We start from the raw sequence: 27,983 nt of genomic DNA, 5'->3' as shown, positions 1-27,983 counted from the left end.
TTAGACCTACAGATTACAGGTATAAAACAAAGTAAATTAAACCTGAAAAGGTCATATAACCCAGACTGTTAAATATAAGCAGTTAACACTAAAAGAGTTACATATGTGACAAGAATGTTCAGCTTAATGTTCAATTTATATGATAATACATCTTATTTTAAGGCCGTTTCTCACTGTGTTTCATAAACTCTTCCAAACTGTAAAATGACATGGCTAAAAGAAATTGCCTCAGAAGCTCTTTAAATGTAGATTTGTTGGCAATTTCACATTTGATTTCTGGAGGAAGAGCATTAAATATCTTTATACCAGAGGACTGTACACCCTTCTGCACAATCTTCAAATTTTTACCTTCAGTGTGGAAATCATGTTTCCTCCTTGTGTTATACTGATGGTATTCACTGTTACATTTGTATAAATCAGTGTTTTTACTTATGAAACACATAAGTGAGTATATATATTGAGAAGTAGTTGTAAGAATTCCCAGATTCCGGAATAGGCTTCTACAGCTGCATCTAGGATCTACACCAGACATCACTCTTACAACACGCTTCTGAGCAATGAATATTTTCTTTGCAAGAGGTTGATTTCCCCAGAAAATAATTCCATATGCCATCAAAGAATGGAAGTAACCATAGTATGCAGCTTTTTTAATGCTTAAGTTTGCACTGTCAGAGATGATTCGCATTGCAAAAACTGAAGAGCTGAGTCTCTTGTAAAGATCTAAAATGTGATGGGACCAGTTTACTCTACAGTCAATCTTCACGCCTAGAAACTTTGTTACTTCCACTCTTTCTATGACCTGTGTGGCATATTTAACAGTCATTTCTTCCTCAGTTTTGGCAGTTGGGGTGAACTGAATATAATTAGTCTTACTAAGGTTAAGTGAAAGACCATTTGCAGTAAACCATTTCATTAAATCTATAAGAATAGTATTAACAGACTCTTGAACATTTTCACATTTAAGACCATTAACCATTATGTTAGTATCATCTGCAAAGATGGTAAAATTGCACTGAATCATTGAAGAATAAGGTAAATCATTTATAAATAACAGGAACAGTAAAGGACCAAGAATAGAGCCCTGTGGAACTCCACAATTTATGTCTCTCCATTCCGATGAAATCATTCCACCACACAAATTGTCTGAATTATCTAAGACTACTTTCTGTTTCCTCTCTGTCAGGTATGACTGAAGCCAGTTATTTGCTACACCACTTATTCCTAGATGGTCTGCCTTCAGTAACAGTATTTGGTGGTTCACAGTGTCAAAGGCTTTACATAAATCACAAAATAACCCTGTTGTCACCATTTTCTCATTTAGAGATTCCAAAACCTTATCTATAAAAGCATATATTGCTTGTTCAGTTGACAGACCTTTCCGGAAACCAAACTGATGTTTGCTGAGAATATTGAATTTATGTAGGTGTTCTAAAATTCTAGAATACATGAGCTTTTCTAGTACCTTTGAAAACACAGTCAGGAGAGATATTGGTCTGAAATTTTTAACATCAGTTTTCTCCCCTTTCTTAAAGAGAGGCTTCACGATAGCATACTTTAGTCTATCAGGAACAATTCCTTGCTGCAAAGAGGCATTGAAAATATGACACAGTATATTGCTTACAGAAGTACAACACTGCTTTAACAATTTGCTAGAAATATTGTCTACTCCACAGGAGTTCTTGGTTTTCATGGAGGCAATTGTTCTTTCAATTTCTGATACTGTAACGGGTCTAATATGCATTTGGATGATTTTGTTAGGGAAAGCATTTCGCAAAAAGGTCAGGGCATCATTCACAGAACCCTTGCAGCCTATTTGCTCAGACACTGACAGGAAGTGTTTATTAAAGATTTCAGCTATGATCTCAGGATTTTGCACAAGATTCCCTTCATGTTTGATTATGAAGTTTTCTACAGCTCTTTTTTTATTGTTCCCTGTCTCCTTGTTAACTATTTGCCAGACAGTCTTCATTTTATTGTTGGAGTTATCAATTTCTTTTACATAGTACAGTGCTTTTGATGTCTGAATAACTTTCTTTAGGATTTTACAATACATGTTATAATGGCTGATTAATTCTCTGTCCCTTGACCCTCTGGTTGCAACATAAAGTTCTCTCTTATATTTACATGACACTCGAATACCCTTTGTGATCCATGGCTTCTTTAAGGATGAGGAAATATTGTTCCTAACAAACTTTTTAGGAAAAGCTTCTTCAAAGTGGGATAGGAATTCATTTATGAATATGTTGAACTTTGTATCAACATCATCTACTCTGCGAACTGAATTCCAATCTTCATGCTGCAGCTTATGGTTAAAAAATTCCAGGGTCTCTTTGTTCATAAGTCTGATTGCCTTCCAGGATGGGACTGCTTTCTTGACAGGTCTGTAGTCATGTAGAGTGAGGAGCTGTCCATCATGGTCTGATATGCCATTTACTATTGCAGTGACAGTGAAGTTCTGGTATAAATTTACATCTAAAAATATATTGTCTATCAGAGATTGACAGTCAGGTGTGATCCTAGTAGGAAAGTCAACCACTGATGTAAGATTGTAGGAACTCAGCAAATTCTGGAGCTCTACTTTGTTGTTGAATTCCATTGCGAAGTTGACATTAAAGTCCCCAAGTAAGATAATGTCATTATTTTTAGAAAATAAGGTTGATAGTAACAATTCTAACTGAACCATAAAGACTGTGAAATTGGTTCCTGGTGCCCTGTACACTGTAACTACTATTAATTTGGAACTGTTTAATGTCACTTCTATTGCACACACTTCAAACTGTTGGTCACTGCAATATTTCCTTACATCTACAGATCTAAAAGTTAAATTATTCTTGATGTGAGTGCTGCTATTTATACAAACAATGAGTATGCCAGAATGTGCAAACATTATAAGAATAAAATATTTCAGGAGTAATTGATAAATGATAAACGCTAAATAACAAATACTTGCTGGTGATTTGATTTTAACTGGTGACTGGCAGCACACCACCTTCTGATACTAACTACTATGCTTCACTGTATGCACCACATCTCACGGCAGTATCATGCAATCAATTAATGTAGATGACAGAATAATCCATCTGTGATCTGTAGAGGCCAACTACTATTAAGCTGCTCTTGATTGTCTTTATTGTTATTACTATTGATTCAAAGGCCATCTTCATAGCTTTGTTTTATTATATTCTTTTCATTTCATATGTTATTTGTAAAATAAATGGCTACATGAACAACCTCGTGTATTTTGTACAATATATACATGCAACTTTGTAGTTATTTAACTTAGAACTACAAGTTTCTTCAATCTTGCACCAAAGTTGATTCACACTACATAAGTGCTGGGAATAGTCTTGCAGAAATGCACCAGTTCGTTCGGTTCACTTGGTAACATACTGAATATTCTGGAACCACCTGTAGTGGTACTATCAACATTTATACCATCATGTTTGCTGAACGCTGATTTGCAGTAAAAAAAAAGGGGGGACTACACTCTCAATGGCAAAAAGCCATTTTGTTAGAAAAGACAATTCAGTTAAATATTTTCTTTCTTTACTTTATTTAACTTTCTCACAAGAAATGCATACCCTTGTAGTTGAAATGTAATCCATGTTTCATTTGCAGACTTAAATCAGCTTGCCAGTTGGCATTTTATATAATCTTCAACAAATATTTTAAGCTTTGCATTTGTTTTTTTTCTTTTTTGTTAATAGATAAACTGTTAATTAAAGTGTGTTGATGAATAATGGTAACAATAATAACATTTTTAATTTTTTTAGTTCTAAAAGCTTTGTGAAATCTCCAAAACAAACATCAGCTTTGTTATGTGCCTCAATATCTGCAACATTTTCACAGACAATGAAATAAATTTCGTACAACATTTTGCCTTCTAAATCTACATTTTCCATGATTTTTTGTTATTGCTCTGGGCTTTACAATGCTGCTAACTTGGCTATTATAGTTTATCAAGTAACATTCTTATGTGGCTGTCTTCAAGCAAGCTTATGTTGCACTTTGTTGTTTTAGATTTTTAATTGCAGTTGTCATTCTATGCATGATTTTTGTATTTCATTGTTGATATTGATGCACTCAAGAGGCATTCTATTACTGTCCATCTTAAGGTCCAGAGGTAGCAGTTGTTAAGGTAATTGTTATAAATATTTTAGCAGACAACCAATAATATTAGGAACGTAGTCCACAACAATGTGTTTTGGGAGTCAAGCTCCCATCATCTGGCTATCTAAGCTAATCCTACACATAACACACTTCAAAATCACTCAGAGTCAAAATATAAAAACAAATACAGTTATTTGGACATGGAGCAAGACAACACCAATGATTGTCTGTGCCAAATGAATCACATTTACTGTACTAAGAAGGCATTACCATTCTTGCCTGTTTGTTTATCAAGTGAATTATCAAACTTATCTCAGTGGATTGCTATTTCAAGTTCCTCAAACAGATTGAGTTTCTTTCCTTCCTTATATACATGTTCCATCTCTAAGACATTTGTGCTTGTAGAGGATGACTAGTTTCATGTGTATGCTAGGCAATCACCTGTCTGTGATAGTTTCCCAGTCTGAAAACATCTACATGTTACCTATATCCTGTTAAATACCACATTAACATATTTAAGACAAATTTCACAGAACCTGTCAAACATTTTTGGTCCATACAACATCCAGTTGCCATTCATAGCAAAAAATTTAATGAGATATAATTTAAAGTATGAAGTTGGCAACAGGGTGAGTAAATTTGAAAAGGCAGGTGTTTATAAAATACAAAGCATATCATGTGAAGCAAAATTGATAGGACCAAAAGGCAGGAATTTTTTTGGCAAGGTATAGGGAGCATGCAGACTAGTCACTCCCTAGAAGGCATAGAAGTGGACCTAGAGTTTAAACGTGTAGATAAGAAAGGAAAGAAACTCGACCTGCTTGAGCAACTTGAAATAGCAAGACACTGTGTTAAGTTTAATAATGTGCTTGATAAACAAACTGGCAAGAATGGTAGTGACTTCTTCAATGGCTTTTTAGACCTTTCTTAAGGTTGGTGTTGTTACAAAAAGTATGAGTGACTTGGCACAGACAGCCATTGGCATGGTCCTCCCCATGCCCTTTGTAACATTTTTGGAAACTTATGGAATAACTGAGAGCTCAGTACTGTCTGTCAGAGCTGAACACATGTTTACAAACTAGCAGTGCACAGAGTGGCAGCTGATGTGACCAGTGTTTATTGCCTTGTGGTAGGAACGCTTTGGTGGGTGTGCAGTAACACGGATAAGCAGAGCATAGAATCTGTTATTATTTTTAAAGTAAAACGAGAAATTCATGCCCAAATAGTTGTATCCATTTTTATATTTTGACCTTGAGTGCTTCTGAAGTGCATTTTATGTAGGATTAGCTTAGACAGCAATATGATGGGAGCTTGGCTCCCAAAATGCACTGCTGTGGATTATATTCCTAATATTACTGGTTGTTGCTAAAATATTTCCTTAGTAACCATTGAAACTTACAGTGGAAGGGGTTTGATCATTAAATATGCATATTGCATTTTGGCTTTTGTCTTGAGACCTTCAGCCAATATTTGTTTATTGATTTTCCTGACTTTTCTCCAGCATGAGTGGCTGACATTGTCAAAGGTTCAACCACCATTGCTGTTGGCAGGGTTGGACTCCAAGACAGAAGCCAACACCCAATATATCAATTAGTAGCCACGAAAGCCTTAACAATTTTGCATTAAATATGTGATTGATAAAATGGTTACTTTCACAGAAAAATCTTAAAATTTAGTTCTACTACTTTACCAATATACATAAAAGCTGCCCCTGACATTGTTGATTTCGAAAAGGTCTGTTACCTGGATGTTCCAATAAACAGTCATAAAACTTAAATTGTTATATCACAAGAACCAAGCAGAATTTAGGTTTATTAAGAAATTTAATATTTGTTGTTTTGTGTGAGTTTTTGGTCTTTGTCAGTCTGTGTCTCAGTATGTAAAAGTCCAGCTTGCCTTTAGTGTTGAGACTGTGTATTTTTTCGCTGGTGTTAAACCAACTTTAGCTACTTTTGACATAATGCTGTATAAATATATAGGTTTATACAGGGTGTTTCAAAAATGACCGGTATATTTGAAACGGCAATACAAACTAAACGAGCAGCGATAAAAATACACCATTTGTTCCAATATGCTTGGGACAACAGTACATTTTCAGGCAGACATACTTTCGAAATTACAGTAGTTACAATTGTCAACAACAGATGGCGCTGCGGTCTGGGAAACTCTATAGTACGATATTTTCCACATATCCACCATGCGTACCAATAATATGGCGTAGTCTCTGAATGAAATTACCCGAAACCTTTGACAACGTGTCTGGCGGAATGGCTTCACATGCAGAGGAGATGTACTGCTTCAGCTGTTCAATTGTTTCTGGATTCTGGCGGTACACCTGGTCTTTCAAGTGTCCCCACAGAAAGAAGTCACAGTAGTTCATGTCTGGCGAATAGGGAGGCCAATCCACACCGCCTTCTGTATGTTTCGGATAGCCCAAAGCAATCACACGATCATCGAAATATTCATTCAGGAAATTAAAGACGTTGGCCGTGCGATGTGGCCGGGCACCATCTTGCATAAACCACGAGGTGTTCGCAGTGTCGTCTAAGGCAGTTTGTACCGCCACAAATTCACGAAGAATGTCCAGATAGCATGATGCAGTAATCGTTTCGGATCTGAAAAATGGGCCAATGATTCCTTTGGAAGAAATGGCGGCCCAGACCAGTACTTTTTGAGGATGCAGGGACGATGGGACTGCAGCATGGGGCTTTTTGGTTCCCCATATGGGCCAGTTCTGTTTATTGACGAAGCCGTTCAGGTAAAAATAAGCTTCGTCAGTAAACCAAATGCTGCCCACATGCATATCGCCGTCATCAATCCTGTGCACTATATCGTTAGCGAATGTCTCTCGTGCAGCAATGGTAGCGGCGCTGAGGGGTTGCCGCGTTTGAATTTCGTATGGATAGAGGTGTAAACTCTGGCGCATGAGACGATACGTGGACGTTGGCGTCATTTGGACCGCAGCTGCAACACGGCGAACGGAAACCCGAGGCTGCTGTTGGATCACCTGCTGCACTAGCTGCACGTTGCCCTCTGTGGTTGCCGTACGCGGTCGCCCTACCTTTCCAGCACGTTCATCCGTCACGTTCCCAGTCCGTTGAAATTTTTCAAACAGAACCTTTATTGTATCGCTTTTCGGTCCTTTGGTTACATTAAACCTCCGTTGAAAACTTCGTCTTGTTGCAACAACACTGTGTTCTAGGCAGTGGAATTCCAACACCAGAAAAATCCTCTGTTCTAAGGAATAAACCATGTTGTCCACAGCACACTTGCACGTTGTGAACAGCACATGCTTACAGCAGAAAGACGATGAACAGAATGACGCACCCACAGACTGCGTTATCTTCTATATCTTTCACATCACTTGCAGGGCCATCTGTTGTTGAAAATTGTAACTACTGTAATTTCGAAAGTTTGTCCGCATGAAAATGTACTATTGTCCCAAGCATATTGCAACAAACGGTGTATTTCTATCGCTGCTCGTTTAGTTTTTATTGCCGTTTCAAATATACCGGTCATTTTTGAAACACCCTGTAGTGTCAGTATCTCTGGCTTTATGAAGAAGAAATGGCAGTGTTCCTTAGTATTCACTTTGCTCATTAGGCTGAGTACCCATATTATTATTATTATTATTATTATTATTATTTTCAGTATTTCACTGATATAATAGGAATGACCCCTATCAGTATGCAATAGTAAATGTGTGGCTCTAAAAGAGCAGACTACACCATTCAGATACTAATTATTGACTCCATTTGTCAGTTTCCACCTGAGACGGTGCAGTCAAGCCGTTGTCTTGCAGACAAGCTCCCAGCTTAATTTGGAGTCAGTGTGAAATCCTAACAGTTTAACTGATTTATGTTGTACATCATTAGTTAATCATAAAATTTGTTCCTGTTTTATCAAGATGATATGGCTAAAGCAGGGATTACTACTGGATCGGGTAGCAAAGAAAAAAAAAATGTTTTCTTGAACTAAGAACGTTGTAGGTATTCAGTGTTGACACATTATGGAGGAAGATGAGCATGCAGGTGTGACACAGCATGATGTGGCATGGACTCAACTATTGCCTGAAGTAGTGCTGGAGGGAACTGACACCATAAGTTCTGCAGGGCTGTCCATAATTCCATAAGAGTAAGAGGGAGTGGAGATCTCTTCTGAACAGCACGTTGCAAGGCATCCCAGATATGCTCAATAATGTTCATGCATGGGGAGTTCGGTGGCCAGCAGAAGTGTTTAAACTCAGGAGGGTGTTCCTTGAGCTACTCTGTAGCAATTCTGGACGTGTAAGGTGTTGCATTGTCCTGCTGAAATTGCCCAAGTCCATCGGAATGCACAGTGGACATGAATGTCTGCAGGTGATCAGACAGGACACTGACAAATGTGTCATCTGCCAGAGTCATATCTAAACATATCAGGGGTCCATTGATTTATGAGGTTGCCTACATACCTGTACACATCCATCTGCTCGATACAGTTTGAAACGAGACTCACCCAACCAGGCAACATTTTTCCAGTCATCATCAGTCCAATGTTGGTGTTGACAGACCCAGGCAATGCTTGAAGCTTTGTGTTGTGTAGTCGTCAAGGGTACACGAGTGGGCCTTTGACTCCAAAAGCCCATGCCAATGATGTTTTGTTGAATGGTTCACATGCTGACATTTGTTGGTGGCCCAACATTGAAATTTGCAGCAATCTGTGGAAGGCTTGCACTTCTGCCACATTGAATGATTCTCTTCATTCGTCGTCGTTCCTGTTCTTGCAAGATCTCTTTCTGGCCACACCCTGACACCCTGACACCCGTGAAATGGTCATAGGGGAAAATTGCCACTTCATCACTACCTCAGAGATGCTGTGCTGACTGTAACACTATGCTCAAACTCACTTAAATCTTGATAACCTGCCATTGTAGCAGCAGTAACCAATCTAACAACTGCGCCAGACACTTGTCTTATATAGGCATTGCCAACCGCAGTGCCGTATTCTGCCTGTTTACATATATCTGTATTTGAATAAGCATGCCTATATCAGTTTCTTTGGTGCGTCAGTGTATAAGGCAGCTAACCGAAATGACACTGCCAGCAGTAGATGTTGCTAGTCCCAGGGGACTGAGAGGGGCAAGTGATCAATCATGCCAGCTGCCCCCTGAGATACTGGAAACCATAACACAAAGATATAGAGCCTTCCAAGAATGGCACTTTTGAGACACCCCACCACAAAATACCACCTCCGTCAGCTGGAGTGTGAGATAAACGTGGCAGTGGAAAACCACAGAAATAAGGATTGGGCAGGCAAGGTAGCCACACTTCACATTAACAATGACACTGCCTGGAGAACTATAAAGCAATTCCTTAGGAAAGAGCAATGTATTCCTCTCCTGCAAATTGGCAGAGAAGTTGTCTGTAAACCTGATCCCAAGGCTAGCATCTTGGCTGACATATTTGCAGACAGCTTCAAGCCATCACAGTCATATTGTGTGGCACAGATTAGCTCTATTTCTCATGGATGAGACAGTAGGTACTCCTCAGAAATAGCATTTCTGAGGAGTAAGTGGGAATCCAACTTTGTAATCTAAACCTGAGGAAGGGTGGAGGCTGTGACTTAGTGGAATTTGCTGTGCTTAAGTAGGTGGCATCTGGCACCCTCCATCCCATCACTGAACTTCTCAGTCATATCTTAAGGACTGTTGACTAGTCTACTACCTGAAAACATACAGAGGTAGTTGCCCTTCCTAAACATGGAAATGATGTTAGATTCCTGCAAAACTAGCAACCTACAACACTAATTCCTACCGTTTCAGAAGTCTTTGAGTATCTATATGTTCAAAAGAGCACATTAGTAGCAAGACGTTTATACCACCTGAACAGTTTTGGTTTCTGGTGGCCACAGTGCACAACAACAACTTCTGCATCTTGTTGATGACATGGTGGGAGCCTTGGTGCATCCAGTGTACTCTGGGGCAGTACTTCTCAACATCTCCAAGGCCTTTGACTGTGTGTGACATGAATGCTTCCTCTAAAAACTCTTTGTATTGAGGGTACCAATGGCACACATTAGACTCATAATGTCTTACCTGCATAATCACATATTCAGTGTCCACTTCAGAAGTGGCATCTTCACAGTGAGGCCTGTCCTAATGGGAATGCAGCAGATGTCTGTCCTTGACCCCCAAATGTACTCTCTGTGTACTTCAGACATCCCAAAGATGGATAGTGTGTCACTGTCATGTTTCACCGATGATACCACACACTATACTTGGTACCTAAAAGTTGATGTCTTGCATCATTGTTCCCAGTCAGTATGCTATGTGCTAGGTGCCTGGGCCACTAAGTGGCATTTGAAATACAGTGCTGTGAAAAGCAAGCTCATAATAATTATACGGTGCAGACTGCCATTGGACTTTCAGCCAGTGCGTGTTATGGGAGGCCTCGTCTCATGGTCTTGCCCTGCAAAGTATCTGGGGGTGACCCTGGACAGGCACCTCATCTTAGGGCTGCATGTTGGAGAGGTTAGGAGGAGGGCACTTGGCTGTCTACAAGTGGTTTACCCTCTGAGTCAGTACTGCTAGCACACTGCACATTATGCTATATCTAACACTGATCTGACCAGTAATAGAACAAATGACCATAGTGTGGGGGAATGCAGCTGCCAGCAATCTCCATTAGCTGTAAGGCCTGTGAGGCAGAAACCTAAGGTTTGCTGTGCACATTCCATGGGATTTCCTGACAAAGGAACTGCACAAGATTACTGGTTCGGTGAACCTGGGCAATCAGCAACACAGGAGGGGACCACACACTGGCCTGACCTGCTTCAGCAGTAAATCAACTGTAAAAGCAAATGTACATCAAAGAATGCATGTAAACTGCTTCAGAACATACAGGCCAAACACCAAAAGATAGGAAAACAAACATGAAAATTAATTAGGAAAAGAAGGAATAGTGATATTACTTAGACTGCACAGTGAAGTGACATTTAGGAATGTTTTATGTCTGTAGTATTTGTGTATTCCAGAATATTTTATGTTTGTATAAATAGTGGTACTCTGTTCAGGAAGTCAGTTCTTTTCTGTTATGACTTCACGTTGGTGCTCGTAATAAACATGCTTGCAGTGCTAAGTGCTATACTTCATTGATGGCCTTGTTTTCAGATTCAGACTTAGTTCTGTTTCCAACATGATAATATTGGAAGAATAGATGGGTTAATGGGAAGTGTACTAAAGGATTCACGAATACTTACCTTGGCACTGGAAGAAGCATCAGAAGCAGGAGAAGTATAGAAGCAGAGAAAGCTATGTAACACAAATTGTGGATTTGAAATTGAATATTTCCATGTCATATCAATGCAGTAAGATGTCTTGGGTTTCTGGCAGTGTCTGTTCATGAATTAGTTAGGTGACACTACAAGAAAGATGAGAAGATTTTATTACAAATTATAGAGGTTGTTTGATGTTGTAAGTAAGCAGAAACAAAAAGGTTGGCTCAAGCTAGGAAGAAATGGAGAAAAGCATAAACTCTTGCAGAACAATGTACTTTTGCTAGAAAATGTAATAATTATAGTTTTTAATGCCTGGCAGCAGGTATACTATTTATTAGCCAAATGCATATTAGAGCACTCCCTTATATTTAGCGTCATTGTCTGAAATGAAAAGCATTTTATTGTCTTCAGTGACTAAGATAATACATATTGTGTTATATACACTCCTAGAAATGGAAAAAAGAACACATTGACACCGGTGTGTCAGACCCACCATACTTGCTCCGGACACTGCGAGAGGGCTGTACAAGCAATGATCACACGCACGGCACAGCGGACACACCAGGAACCGCGGTGTTGGCCGTCGAATGGCGCTAGCTGCGCAGCATTTGTGCACCGCCGCCGTCAGTGTCAGCCAGTTTGCCGTGGCATACGGAGCTCCATCGCAGTCTTTAACACTGGTAGCATGCCGCGACAGCATGGACGTGAACCGTATGTGCAGTTGACGGACTTTGAGCGAGGGCGTATAGTGGGCATGCGGGAGGCCGGGTGGACGTACCGCCGAATTGCTCAACATGTGGGGTGTGAGGTCTCCACAGTACATCGATGTTGTCGCCAGTGGTCGGCAGAAGGTGCACGTGTCCGTCGACCTGGGACCGGACCGCAGCGACCCACGGATGCACGCCAAGACTGTAGGATCCTACGCAGTACCATAGGGGACCACACCGCCACTTCCCAGCAAATTAGGGACACTGTTGCTCCTGGGGTATCGGCGAGGACCATTCGCAACCGTCTCCATGAAGCTGGGCTACGGTCCCGCACACCGTTAGGCCGTCTTCCGCTCACGCCCCAACATCGTGCAGCCTGCCTCCAGTGGTGTCGCGACAGGCATGAATGGAGGGACGAATGGAGACGTGTCGTCTTCAGCGATGATGAGAGTCACTTCTGCCTTGGTGCCAATGATGGTCGTATGCATGTTTGGCGCCGTGCAGGTGAGCGCCACAATCAGGACTGCATACGACCGAGGCACACAGGGCCAACACCCGGCATCATGGTGTGGGGAGCGATCTCCTACACTGGCCGTACACCTCTGGTGATCGTCGAGGGGACACTGAATAGTGCATGGTACATCCAAACCGTCATCGAACCCATCGTTCTACCATTCCTAGACCGGCAAGGGAACTTGCTGTTCCAACAGGACAATGCACGTCTGCATGTATCCCATGCCACCCAACGTGCTCTAGAAGGTGTAAGTCAACTACCCTGGCCAGCAAGATCTCCGGATCTGTCCCACATTGAGCATGTTTGGGACTGGATGAAGCGTCGTCTCACGTGGTCTGCACATCCAGCACGAACGCTGGTCCAACTGAGGTGCCAGGTGGAAATGGCATGGCAAGCCGTTCCACAGGACTACATCCAGCATCTCTACGATCATCTCCATGGGAGAATAGCAGCCTGCATTGCTGCGAAAGGTGGATATACACTGTACTAGTGCCGACATTGTGCATGCTCTGTTGCCCGTGTCTATGTGTGTGTGGTTCTGTCAGTGTGATCATCTGACCCCAGGAATGTGTCAATAAAGTTTCCCCTTCCTGGGACAATGAATTCACGGTCTTCTTATTTCAATTTCCAGGAGTGTATTTGGCACTGGGATCAATAAGATTGTAGTCAGACAGGAAAATATAATTATTCTTATGTGAATAGACTTGAAGCAATCTACCCTAAATGAGTGTCAACCCATGTGGTTATAATTGGACAATTTTGCATTTATTATTCAATTTACAGTTGTCACCCCAACAGTATTTCGGAATATGCTGTGTTTGAATTTGTAGTCTTCATTGAGAAGGGTTACCCAGTTATAATCACAATAATGCTCTTAACTCTTCTACAAAAATAATGTCTTATTCCCTGTTATTTTCACTTCAGTGGCTCCATTTGAAAACATTTTACAGGTGGGCCTAAGGAATCTATGAATTATCCAATTATAGGCATGGAGTAAACCCAGTACTGCAATAGCTAATATATTGCTATTTCTGTAACAAGATTTCAGGAGTAGTAATATCCCCCCCCCCCCCCCCACCTGTGATGACACTTACTTACTAGTACAAAGGTAATCGTGAAAAAGCTAAAAAACTATATTGTGTTTGTGTGTCATGATCTGTATCAATGCATTGAAATTGGTTTGTGAAATTAAAATCTGAAATTTTGTGGAGAGTTCTAGTTATAACAACTTACCTCAACTTTTATTATTTTTTGCAGCTTCAGAAGTACGACACAACAAGAAACATAATAACAAAATTAAGAGTGCGCAGTCAAAAACTCACAGTTATCAGAATCATTTTAAACATAGAGTTTCTCATGGAATAACAACTTCTGCAGAAGATAGATATGGAAGCTCAGCTGCAACATCAACTGCACCTTCACCAACTGTATCTGTAAGAAAGAGGCATACCTACTTGACTGCTGGTGGCCTTTGTGGCAATCATTTGTCCAGATATGTAGTGACAAATGACAGGTCAGTTGGAAGCTTTCAAGAAGCTCTGGTGTATATTGTAAAGGCTATTAGAAATGCACAAAGTGAAAGGAGCAAGACTTCCTTTTATTATTAATTAATCTGTAAAAGTCTTGTATTTCAAGTCTTTCAAGATATTAATCTGCAATGTGATGTTCATCATTATTATGTAACACTATGATGTCATAATGTCAGATCTTACACATAGAAGGGTCCATGCATTTTGCTTCATAACATCTGCATCTTTAAGGGAAGAAGGGGGGGGGGGGGGAGCATTGCATGAGCCAACAGCAAAAATCTCAGAACAAATAGAGAGTAATGGTGCATCTTGGGGCTATAATTAGTGAAACCAAAGTAATAGAGTACATCAGTTGCTACAGATTTACAGATACAAGAAATAAAGCATTACCTATTACTAAATGATTGAAAAGAACTGAGATGATAGATCTGTCATATGAAAAAAGAAGAAAACGTATAAGAAAAGACTTTAAAGCTTGTTAATGTCTTATAGTCAACATAAATAGCCACCTTTGTTGAGTTTAATGAAGGTCACACAAGTCATGTCATTATTTAGTCAGCCATCTCTCATGTCATACGAACAAGAAATCTCCCTGGGTACAAAATCTTGATACTCCAAAATGCAAGTAGAATGGCTGAAACTTGGTTTATAGTTTATTTACTTATTTAATTTCTAATGAATTCTTCAAAAATGGTGCTGGGGAAAAGAGTGAAACAAAGTAAAATGAAGAGGTGGCTGGTGTTCAACAAGTAAGTTACTAAATAAAATGACAGAACAAAATATTTATGTAATATATGTGTTTATATTGACCAGCCACAAAAAAATAACCAGCTTCAGTTGGTGTGTCAGTGCTTGAATAAGTGGTTTGTGATTTAATGCCTACTTTGTAAGTTGTATTACAGAAATAATATTTTGATCCCCTGTTATATAATGTGTAATTGTTATTTTAGAGGAAGATCAAAAATAGTGGTTTCTTGAAAACAGCAGACTGTTTTCATATTCCATGAGATGTGAGTTCTGTGGCTTGAGACAAGTAGTGAACTCACTTTCTTCTGTAGAAGACTTTTTAAATGTCTGTGTTTGTAAGTGATGATAAACCTACAAATGTATAGGAGAAGGGGGGGAGGGGAAGGTGGACAAAAATATGGACACACCATAATCGTGACACATTACCATCCTTGATACAATGTAAGAAAACTGGCATTCAAAACAGCTTCTGGGTGTAGGAAAATGGGCATTCTAAACAGCTTCCAGTCATCTCTGAATAGATAAATACAGGGTGTTACGAAAAGGTACAGCCAAACTTTCAGGAAACATTCTTCACACACAAAGAAAGAAAATATGTTATGTGAACATGTGTCCGGAAACGCTTGTGTGTGAGGAATGTTTCCTGAAAGTTTGGCCGTACCTTTTTGTAACACCCTGTATAGGTCCTGTATGACTTTTAGGGGAATCTCATACCTTTCTTCCTGCAAAATAGTGGCAAGTTCAGGTAATGATGTTGAAGGTGGATAATGATCATGCACCCTTCTCGCCACAGTAGACCACAAAGACTCAGTACTGAGATATGGTGATTGTTATGGCCAGGAGAGATACAACAGTTCATCCTGGTGCTCAAAAAACCAATCCTGGATGATGCAAGGTGTGGAACATGACATCAGCATTGGGTGACAAACCATGGGGTGGACTTGCTCAGCCAAAATGCTCACATAATCCTTGGCAGCAATGCAACATTGCAGAGTAACAATGGAGCCCAAGGAAGATCACGATATAGCCGGATAAATCATATCTGAATCCCCATGACATTTCATTCTTGGCTGCAAGCTGTCTGCATTGTAGTCTTGGGATGTCAGAAGCTGGAAACAGTATGAAACAAGACTCATCTGACCAACTGACTTTCTTCCATTGCTCCCTAGCCCAGGGTTTATGGCTTTGGTCCCATGTTTTCCTGTTATGGGTATTTGCATCACTGATGTGTGGTTTTGGAATTCCAGCTCTCCCTGCAATTCCAAGATTGTGCACCACCCTTCATATTGTTTTGGTGCTGACAGGTTTTGTGAGTGCAAAGTTCAGTCCCGTAGTGACTTTGTCAGCTGTTGTCCCCTTACTTTTTGTCACAATTCACATAAATGACCATCTGTCATTATCACTGAACACACACTTTTGGTTGCATTATGACTTAGTGAAAAGAAAAGTTTGGAGTAGGTATTAAAATCCATGGAGAAGAAATAAAAACTGTGAGGATCGTTGATGACATTGTAATTCTGTCAGAGACAGCAAAGGACTTGGAAGAGTAGTTGAACGGAATGGACAGTGTCTTGGAAGGAGGATATAAGATGAACATCAACAAAAGCAAAATGAGGGTAATGGAATGCAGTCGAATTAATTCAGGTGATGCTGAGGGAATTAGATTGGGAAATGAGACACTTAAAGTAGTGAAGGAGTTTTGCTATTTGGGGAGCAAAATAACTGATGATGGCCAAGTAGAGAGGATATAAAATGTAGACTGGCAATGGCAAGGAAAGTGTTTCTGAAGAAGAGAAATTTGTTAACATCGAGTATAGATTTAAGTGTAAGGAAGTCGTTTCTGAAAGAATTTGTATGGAGTGTAGCCATGTATGGAAGTGAAACATGGACGATAAATAGTTTAGACAAGAAGAAAATAGAAGCTTTCGAAATGTGGTGCTACAGAAGAATGATGAAGATTAGATGGGTAGATCACATAACTAATGAGGAGGTATTGAATAGAATTGGGGAGAAGAGGAGTTTGTGGCACAATTTGACCAGAAGAAGAGATCAGTTGGTAGGACATGTTCTGAGGCATCAAGGGATCACCAATTTAGTACTTTAGGGCACTGTGGAGGGTAAAAATCGTATAGGGAGACCAAGAGATGAATACACTAAGCAGATTCAGAAGGATGTAGGTTTCAGTAGGTACTGGGAGATGAAAAAGCTTGCACAGGATAGAGTAGCATGGAGAGCTGCATCAAACCAGTCGCAGGACTGAAGACCACAACAACAACAACATGACTCAGTGGGTGATGTTTTTCCATTTTGCCTGCATGTGGTCTAAATCTTTGATACAGTGCCTCTTGAAACACCAATCACTTCAGCTACCTTGGCTACTGAAGCACCAACAATTTTCTGATGTTTGAATTCTCTTAAGCCGACCGCTGTGGCCTAGTGGTTCTACGCATTTCAGTCCAGAACAGCGCTGCTGCTACGGTCGCAGGTTCGAATCCTGCCTCGGGCACGGATGTGTGTGATGTCGTTAGGTTAGTTAGGTTTAAGTAGTTATAAGTCTAGGGGACTGATGACCTCAGATGTTAAGTCCCATAGTGCTTAGAGCATTTGAATTCTCTTATCTCCAACATAATGCACTCTCAACTACACAGAACACTTTTCTGGCCATAGCTGACACTTGTAACATATTGAGTGCATTGCGCAAGTGCCGTTCATAGACAAATACAACAGCACCACCTGCTGGCTTGGCTTGCATTTGCATTTATGTTCAATCACGCACTTCTGGTGGTGGTTCAATATTTTTGTCCTACCCTTGTATGTACTACATGTAGGAAGAAACCAGAGAAAAAGATTTTGCTATAAGAAATAAATAGCATAGACCACAGTTGCTTCATTTTAAATGGTGCGGAAAGAAGTAGTATACAAATTAAATCCACAGTATTTGTAAGTAAGTACATTTGGATGCAGTAGACAACTTAAGATCATTCTTGCCTTTAAAGTCCAGCAGACTATATGAAATAAATTGAAAGTGGTTAAAAGAACGGTTTTGTGCATAGTATAGATGTGACTTGAGTTTAAACAAAAATAATTAGAATGTTTTAATATACTACAGAAGTAAATATAATGTAATATTAAATATGTCTTTGCTATTTACAAAGTCTGTCACTTTAATTTTTTTTTTATATTTAGGTCAGGGCCAGAAATATACCAGCCTCCTACAACTGAAACTTCAGCATCTTCCATATCTAGTGGAGAGTCACCAACGGTTTCTGGGAAAAGAACAAAACATTGTGGGGGTAATAGACATAGAAGTCCATGTGGAAAGACAAAACAGAAATTATGCTGGCCTGTACCATCTCCTTATTCTGATAAAGAACAAACAAAATCCTTATCTCAGATATGGAATTCTGAGGATAAAAACCAAGGTCTGTGCTGTAAACTTAGATCCAGCTATGATTCCAACAACAACAGTAGTGGAGACACAAACATTTCAACATTAGCGTGCTACTCTAACCCATGGAAGATTGATAGTTTCAGGTAAATTGTAAGTTAAACAATTACATGCATGATGATACTCTCATAATAATGAAGTGACAAACTCCACAAAATACATTTACATTCAATGTACCATAAACCACTTCTAAGTCTTTTGTTTCTTCAGCTCTGACAATCTTCATATACCTGAACACGATCGACGGATCCTGATGTCAATGGCATTCAAGAAAGAAATGGAACGTGCGAGCGATCAATTTGCTCACCAGGCACATTTGCTGTGGGAACGTGATCGAGAAGAAAGAGAGCAGGTAAAGAATTTGTGGTCCACTTTCATAACTAAGACTATTTAAGCTGCGGCAAAAGTGTCTTGAGTTCAAGAAACTCATTAAATTTGTACCAGTTTTTGTTTTCATTGTCTGGATCCTAAAGATTCTTTTATTATGACTGGCTTCATTTCTTTTCAAGAAGCATCAACACATCCTGTAGCCCACGTTTCATGTAATGTTAAACTCTACCCACCTCCATAGCTGACATCACTAATGCATACCTGGGGCACACATGGGAGGTGGTGTACAACTCAGAGGTAGCCAGTTTGAATACTGAGGATGGAAGGAATTTATTTGACCAGCAAGAAGAGGAGGCATAAAGTTGCTCATTGTCAATGTTCTGGATTAAATTCCAAACCTCTCCACAGTGTCTCATGGAGTGAGTGCATGTGACACTGCTGGATGTAATTTGATAGGAAAACTAAGCTCAATGGCCCACTTGATACTAATTGAAATGAGTAGGCTGTGTACTAACCTTGTGGGTCTCCCAGCCAACCTTGCTATGTGATAATCTAACTAATTAATGGAAATTCTCATATAAAGATGTGAAACAATTACTAACAAAGAGATAGAGGGGCTGGCCAGTACTTACCTCAGCTCAGTACAGCCGATAGAAACACAAAAAACAACCGAAAATTTAAGTTCCTAGCTTTCGGAATAAATGTTCCATCATCAGGGAGGAGAGAGGGGAAAGAAAGGGAAGAAGGGAAAGTGGATTTAGTTACTCACAACCCAGGTTATGAAGCAACAGGGAAAGGAAAACAGGGAAGGTAGCAAGGATGGAGGCATGGTTGTCAGAGAGAAGCCAAAGATATTCTACTGTAGGTACTGTGCCAGCTTTAAACCAAAGAGGATGCATACAGAAGTAAAGAGGTGTATAGTATAAAGATGTAGGATGAAAAGATGCATGAATGGCTAAAGAGGAAAGGGAAAGAGGAGAAGACTGAAAAGTAAATGGGAGTGAGGTTGTTTAACGTAGGTTCAGTCCAGGGGGATGGCGGGATGAAAGGATGTGCTGGAGTGCAAGTTCCCATCTCCGCAGTTCAGAGGGACTCGTGTTGGGTGGGAGAAGCCAAATGGCACATACAGTGTAGCAAGCAGGTTCCTAGGTCCCTAGAATTATGCTGGAGGGCATGCTCCGCTACTGGGTATTGGACATCTCCTAGGCGGACAGTTCGTCTGTGTCCGTTCACGTGCTCAGCCAGTTTAGTTGTTGTCATACCAATGTAAAAGGCTGTGCAGTGCAGGCATGTCAGCTGATAAATGACATGTGTAGTCTCACACGTGGCCCTGCCTTGAATTGTGTATGTTTTCCCAGTAGCGGGGCTGGAGTAGGTGGTTGTGGGGGGATGCATGGGGCAGGTTTTGGAGCGGGGTCGGTTACAGGGGTAGGAACCGCTGGGTAGAGAAGGTAGTCTGGGAATATTGCAGGGTTTAACAAGGATGTTACGGAGGTTAGGGGGACGACGAAAGGCAACTCTGGGTGGTGAGGCGAGAATTTTGTCAAGGGATGATCTCATTGCAAGGGTTGACTTGAGAAAGTCATATCCCTGGCGGAGTAATTTATTGATGTATTCGAGGCCAGGATAATATTGGGTGACAAGGGGGATGCTTCTGTGTAGTCTGAGGGTAGGAATATTGTTGTTGGACGGGGAGGAATGTATTGCTCGGGAGATCTGTTTGTGGACAAGGTCTGCAGGATAGTTGCGGGAGAGGAAAGCACTGGTCAGGTTATTGGTGTAATTGTTGAGGGATTCGTCACTGGAGCAGATACGTTTGCCACGAATACCTAGGCTGTAGGGAAGGGAGCGTTTGATGTGGAATGGATGGCAGCTATCAAAGTGAAGGTAGTGTTGTTTGTTGGTGGGTTTGATATGGACAGAGGTGTGGATGTGAGCTTCAACAAGATGAAGGTCAACATCCAGGAAGGTGGCTTGGGTTTTGGAGAAGGACCAGGTGAAATTCAGATTCGAAAAGGAGTTGAGGTTATGGAGGAAATTAAGGAGTGTTTCTTCACCATGAGTCCAGACCGCAAAGATGTCATCTATAAACCTATACCAGGCCAGGGGAAGCAGCTGTCGGGTCTTCAGGAAAGCCTCCTCCATGCGGCCCATGAAGAGGTTGGCATAGGACGGAGCCATCCTGGTTCCCATGGCAGTTCCCCTGATTTGTTTGTAGGTCTGGCCTTCAAAAGTGAAGTAATTATGGGTGAGGATGAAGTTGGTAAGTGTGATAAGGAACGAGGTTTGTGTCCTCCCTCAGACATGAGTGTGTGTGTTTGTCCTTAGGATAATTTAGGTGAAGTAGTGTGTAAGCTTAGGGACTGATGACCTTAGCAGTTAAGTCCCATAAGATTTCACACACATTTGAACATTTTTGAAGTGTTGGTTGAATTTGCTAATGGGTGTGGGGTAAAATGAATTATTGTGCAGTGGTAGATGTATTGGCAGAGATTCATGAACAGGCATTTCTGACTTAGTAATTATGTAATAGAAGTTTGTGTGTGTGTGTGTGTGTGTGTGTGTGTGTGTGTGTGTGTGTGTGTGTGTGTGTGTGTGTGTGTGAGCACGCCCACACACATGTGCCTGTGCCTGCACCTGCGTCTGGGCCTGTGTATATGGAGGGGGGGGGAGGAGGGGGATGGAGAGAGAGAGAGAGAGAGAGAGAGAGAGAGAGAGAGAGAGAGAGAGAGAGGGGGGGGGGGGAGGGAGGGAGGGGGGGGGCTTTCCTGTACCTAGAATTACTCTACTAAAGTGCTTTCTATAGCTTCCTGTACTAAAATTTATACTGTAATATATGTTTATTATATCAGAAGCATTTAAATGTGTAATGTTAATATCAAATAGGACAGGCTGCTACTCACCACATAGAAGAGGCCTTGAGAGGCAGTCAGGAACCTAGAAAGTAGACTGTTAGACATTGTGGGGGCAGGGGCAGAGGAGAGAAGCAGATATGGGGAAATAACTATGCAGATGTGCTGGAGGTGGAAGGGGGGGGGGGGGGATTCAGAAGGTAGGTATAGGGCTGGAATGGGAGCAGAGAAGGGGATAGAGGTACCTAGAGGAAAGGATATTACAGATGGAGGCCAGGCACATTACAGAATGAAGTAACATTTTGGATGGAGAGTTACCACCTTTGCAATTCATGAAAGCTGCTGGTGGTGGGAAGAATCCAGATGGCTTGGTCTTTGAAGCAATCATTGAAGTCAAACACATGTTGGATGACATGCTCAGCAACTAGATGGTTCAGCTATCATTTGGCCACAGTTTGGCAGTGACCATCCATGTAGACAGACATCTTGTCAGTGGTTTCAGGTAAGTTGGTAGACCACATGGCTGTTTTCACAGGTGGCCTGCCTTTGATAGGGAAAGACACACCTGTGAAAAGAGTGGAGCAGATGGTACCAGGAATATGTATGGAGTAGGTTTTGCATATAGGTCTGTTACCGAAATATGAACCATGGGAGCAAGGGGTTGAGAGAGGTGGGGAGGATATTTCTCATTTTAGAGTATGGTGAGAGGTAGTCAAAACTCTGGTGGAGGACTTGATTCAGTTTCTGGGTGGTAACAAGTCATGAGTGGGGTGATGCTTTCCAGCCAGTCAGTGGATATGTAGGGTATGGTACATGACTGGTGACTGGGGAAACAAGACATTAGAGATGTTGCTGGACAAGATGAGGAGGGTAATTTTGGACTGTGAAGGCCTCAGCAAGACACTCAGTATATTTGGAAAGGGACTACTCATCACTGCTGATGCAATGACTGCATGTGGCTACACTTATGGAAGGGATTTCTTGGTGTGGAATGGGTGGCAGTTGTCAAAATGGATATACTGTTGGTGATTTGTAGGTTACACATGGATGGAGGCATAAGGTGATACCATGTAGGTGCCCATGGCTGTACCACAGATTTATTTATAGCCGATGCATAAAAGGAGAAGTAATTTTGGGTGAAGATATCATTGATTGTGGTGATCTGAAAATAGATTGTAGGTTTGGAGTCAGTTGGGCACAGCAAAAGGTAGCACTCAGTGGCAGTAAGGTCATGGACACAAGTCTCTATCCCCTTCTGAGCTCCCATTCCAGCCTCATGCATACCTTCTGTACCCCACCTCCCTCAGTGCACCTACATAGTCCTCCCCCTTCTCTGCTTCTCTCCTCTCCCTCCCCCCCCCCCCCCCCCCCCCGCCTCCCTCCCTCCATCCAACCCCCTCCCCCCTTCCCCCAACCAATAGCTGTTAACATCTATCTAACAGTCTACTTTCATTGTGCCTGTCTGCCACTTGCCTCCTCTATGTAGTGAGTAGATATCTATCCTATTTCATATTGTTATTTAATCCCAGATTTTCCAATGAATGTGTAATATATTTTTCATTACAGCATTACCGAACTTCTGGACTAAAAGTCAATATTTACACTGTCCAGTCACATTAATATGACCACCTGTCAAAAGCCTGGACAACCACCTTTTGCAGTCAGAGCCACTGTGAGACATGCTGGAAGAGAATCAGTGACATTCTGAAAGGTACCAACAGGGATATGGAGCCATGTCAACTTTAGTGCCATGGTCAGCTGTACTAGTCTCCTTGGTCGAGGATTCATGGCACGAACAGCCCAGTTGGTGGGGTCCCACAGATTCTCGATTGAATTCGGTGGCCAGGGGAGTACAGTAAACTCATCCAGGTGCTCTTCGTGCCACACATATACACTAGCAGCTGTGCAACACATTGCATTGTCCTGCTGGTACATGCCATTGTGCTGAGGAAAAACAAACAACATGTAGAGGTATACATAGTCCCTAAAGATATATGCAAACTCATGTTGATCCATTGTGTCTCCCAGAATGACAAGATCATTCAGGGAATTCCATGAAAACATTCCCCTGACCATAACATGCCTCGATTGTTGCAGAGTGTTTGCTTTCAAACATTTCATGCTATACATGTCAACAGCCGTCTGTCCAGTGGAGCATAAAAAGTGTTTCATCTGAAAAGGCCACCTGTTGCCACTCAGTGGATGTCCAGTTGTGTTATTGGCATGCAAATTACAAGCTTCATTGCTGATGAACAGCAGTCAGCATGAGTGCATAAACCAGACACCTTTTGTAGAGGGCTGCACACAGCAATGTTCATTGAATAGTCATTGAGGAGGCAATGTTGGTAGCTCCTCGGTTCATCTGCGTCGTCACTTGCTCAACAGTTGCACTTCTATTTGCCCATTGTCTCTGCAGCCACTATTCTCTCCTGTCATCTGTGGCCTATGGTGCACCACAGCACTGGTTTGAATAGTGCCATTTTGCAATGCACAGTATACTTTAACCACAGTGGCAGGTGAACAGTTAGCAAATTGAGCCATTTCAGAAATACGTACACCCTTGGCCCAAAAGCCAATGATCATGCCCTTTTGGAAATCACTCTGTTTCCACTTTAATACCACTACTGCACTGTTCTCCACATCTGCATCCCTGCCATTCGCCATCTGTGAGTGTTTTTTGCAAGTTGATGTTGAACATAAGCAGAAGTCATATTAATGTGACTGGACTGTGTGTAATAGCTTATCAGATATAGTCAGATAAAATTATCTGCCCTGTTGATGCTCTATGATAGCTATATATGATGCATCCAGGAGCTCTTTAGGCAGCCCTGACTGGGGTCCTATATTCTGGTGATGGATATGGTGCCAGTGATGCTACAGGAGGATGACATTGGGACAAAGTAATTCATCAGTTCTTCAGCAGTAAAGAAGTTGTAGGTGAACATATTACAGGTTTCATCACATTTAATTCTCACACTTACCCAAGTATTTTTATGTTTAACTCACTCAAGATCATCACTTATTGTGGAGCACTGAACACAACACTAAGTAAGCATCTCATTAAGTTATGCTTTCTGTCATAGTTACTCAAAACTTTATATAGAATATTCTAACTTTATAGAGCTCCATGTCTCTGACAACGTGGTGCAAATTACAGTTAAGAGAAATATTCTGTGCCATGATCACTTATCTATGGTAGCTGAACACAGTTTTCTTTGTGATCACCCTACCCCTGCACTCATACATATCACTTTATGTTGTGTTTATATGATGTAGGTGTGTACAAGACCTGTAGCCTGCTGCAAAATGACAAATGGTGTGAAAGTGGATAATATGCTTTTTGCTAAGGTACTCTCTAACTTTGAGGAAGTTTGAGTCTTGAAGTGTTTATTCCATTTACCACAATTTTCCACTCCTTCTTTCCTTATTCTGTTTGGTGTGAATGTTCTTATTTTTTCTAAATTGGATGTTCACAACCAGTGTGATACGTCAAGATATCTGAGATAGCTTTGGTGTGAATTTTCAAAATCCCAGAAGAGCCTCTACTGGAGTCAAACTCGGGAGCTCCAGTCACGCAGATGAGCACCCCGTATCATATTCACTCTGTACTATTCATAAGAAAGTTGTAAAGCCAGTGTTGAAGATAAAGATATCACCATGATAGGCCTCCATAGCATTGAGGCCAATTTATAATCTGAGTAACATGCATGTGTATTGCTTTGTGTGTCACTTTTATGTGTGCTGTGACAAATGCACGTTTTTGTCTAGATGTATACCTAATAATCTGTCAATGTAGCTTCATCTCCCCCCCCCCCCCCCCCCCCCCCCAACCTTCCCTCCCAGGTTGAATTTTAGGATGGATAACTTTCCAAGAATGTATATGTAGTCATATGTGTAGCTATGCTCAATTTATTCTGTAGACCTTGTGACTGGATGTGCAGAACACACCACATAATCTGGCCTCCATTGTAGCTCTGGGGTCTGCAGCTACAACTTGTAGATCATCTGCATGGATCACAATACCTTCCCACACTCTAGCCATTTCCACTTGTACTAGAAGAGGCTTCAACACATTGTTACAAAATACATGCCCACATGTCAACAGCAGAGGGTGTACGTTGGCAGTCTTCTTAATTACCATATAATTCTGAAGTCTGCCTGATAAACATATCAATTACAAACTTCCTGGCAGATTAGAACTGTGTGCTGGGCCAAGACTTGAACTCAGGATATTTGCCTATTGCTTGCACGTGCTCTATCAACTGAGCTACCCCAGCACAACTCAGAACCTGTCCTAAAAGCAGCTTTACTTCCTCCAGTACCCCATCTCCTATCTTCTCAACTTCCTAACATTCTGGATACCAATTACAGTTATTCAAGACCCATTGGTGTTATCTTCAGGCGTGTCTTCACCAAATGAGTTACATTGTTCTGGTGTATACTTTACATTTTATTTTTTACTTGTTTTGCATATGTTCCAAAGACACGTACAGTGGTAAGCTCACAATGAATGTGTGATCTTGTAGTCCCACTAGACATATTCATGAATCAATCTATATAATTATGTAAATAAAATAGAAAGAAACTTCCACATGGGAAAAATATATTAAAAACAAAGATTCCAAGACTTACCAAGCGGGAAAGCGCCGGTAGATAGGCACAATGAATAAAACTCACAAACACACACACAGAATTTGAGCTTTCGCAACCGGCGGCTGCTTCGTCAGGAAAGAGGGAAGGAAAAGGAAAGGTGAAAGGATGTGGGTTTTAAGGGAGAGAGTAAGGAGTCATTCCAATCCCGGGAGCGGAAAGACTTACCTTAGGGGGAAAAAAGGATAGGTATATACTCGCGCGCGCACACACACACACACACACACACACACACACACACACACACGCACGCATATCCATCCATACATACACAGACACAAGCAGACATATTTAAATATGTTATATGCTATAGACCTATAAGAACTTTTGGAGATTTAAGATTTTGAACAAAAGAAAATTTGCATTTTAGATAACTACAGCCAGGGGAGAGCACTAGGACTGAGGTGAATTATGTGATCAGCATTATAAATCCAATAGCTTAAAAGTCATTAACTGAAATAATTTCATATATCAAGTTTTGTGTCTGAGAAGAAAACATAAAGGGGAATTCAATGTTTAAAAATAAAATCCATACTTAAAGGTCCAGATAAAATGTGCAAAAGGTAGTGGTGTGTGTTATCAGAAACCTCTTAGCATAATGGTGTAAATAACACAATGTTGTGTGAAAGTCATAATAAAAAATATAAAAATTAATATGGAATATATTAACAGAAAACTTTTCAACGTGATAAAGCAAATAAAAGATGAATTCTGGTAAAATATGTTTAAAGAAACAATAATTGTTTTATTAAAGGTCACGTGCTCTATCAGCTGAGCTATCCAAGCACAACTTTTTTGTGCAAACTAAAACATATTATGTGTAAAAATTTATTACTGTCATTATCGTTTGTTCACAGAAGAATGGTTTACAGTGTGGCTTATACGAAGAACCAGTAATTACCCTAATAGCTTTTTTATGCAGTATTAAGATGTCATGCTCACAACTAGAGTTTCCCTATAAAATAATACCATATGCCAGTATGCTTTGGAGGAAAGAACAATGGGATATCCTAAGATACTTTTTGGGTACACAATCCATAAGATACCTTAAAATACAAATTACTCATGAAAGCTTACCACTAATATATTGCACATGTTGACCCCAAGGTAACTTATCATCTAAATATGCCACTAAGAATGTATCATAACTAGGATCATCTGACAGAAACTTGCCTTTCAGTCCATAATCCATGTGCTGTGTTTTGTTGTCATTCAATAAAAAGCCATTTGCTTTAAACCACTTGGAAGCTTGGTGCATTGTCTATGGAACACAACTTTGAAGGCTACTGAGATCATTACTACAATGAAGAAAGAGTGTATCATCTGCATATAGAACTGTACTAGACTTTATAAATGATGGTAGATCATTAATCATTATTAGGAACAATAAAGGGCCCAATAAAGATCCTTGGGGAACACCTACCTTAACTTGTTCTATTTTGGACATTTCCTTCCAACACAGACAATTTGTCTACAGTTCTGTAGATGCAATTTTACATTGAATAGCCAAAGAAACTGGTACACCTGCCTAATAACATGAAGGACCCCAGAAGCACACAGAAGTGCCACAACACAACATGGCACATACTCAACCAATGTCTGAAGTAGTGCTGGAGGGTAATGACAGCATGAATCCTGCAGGGCTGTCCATAAATCTGTAAGAGTATGAGAAGATGGAGATCTCTTCTGAACAGCACACTGCAAGGCATCCCAGATATGCTCAATAATGTTTGTTTCTTGGGAGTTTGGTGGCCAACAGAAGTGTTTAAATTCAGAAGTATGTTCCTGGAGCCACTCTGTGGCAATTCTGGACACAAGGTGTCACATGGTCCTGCTGGAATT

At 40.8% G+C, this 27,983-nt stretch overlaps 1 protein-coding gene across 9 annotated transcripts in view; it reads left to right on the top strand.

Annotated features, from left to right (window-relative positions):
• The window catches only part of LOC126299316 (coiled-coil domain-containing protein 177), a 265,518-nt gene that overhangs the window by 182,056 nt on the left and 55,479 nt on the right, over positions 1 to 27,983 (top strand). For all 9 annotated transcript variants that reach the window (XM_049991135.1, XM_049991137.1, XM_049991138.1 and 6 more), the window contains 3 exons: positions 13,843 to 14,098; positions 18,048 to 18,395; positions 18,520 to 18,661. In XM_049991135.1, the coding sequence (XP_049847092.1) occupies positions 13,843 to 14,098; positions 18,048 to 18,395; positions 18,520 to 18,661 (746 nt within the window). The remainder of the gene's footprint in view (positions 1 to 13,842; positions 14,099 to 18,047; positions 18,396 to 18,519; positions 18,662 to 27,983) is intronic.

The sequence above is a fragment of the Schistocerca gregaria genome, chromosome X, assembly GCF_023897955.1.
Source record: "Schistocerca gregaria isolate iqSchGreg1 chromosome X, iqSchGreg1.2, whole genome shotgun sequence".
Lineage (NCBI taxonomy): Eukaryota > Metazoa > Arthropoda > Insecta > Orthoptera > Acrididae > Schistocerca > Schistocerca gregaria.
Note: the sequence above shows the minus strand (reverse complement) of the source record. Positions and strands in the feature narration are given on the sequence as shown.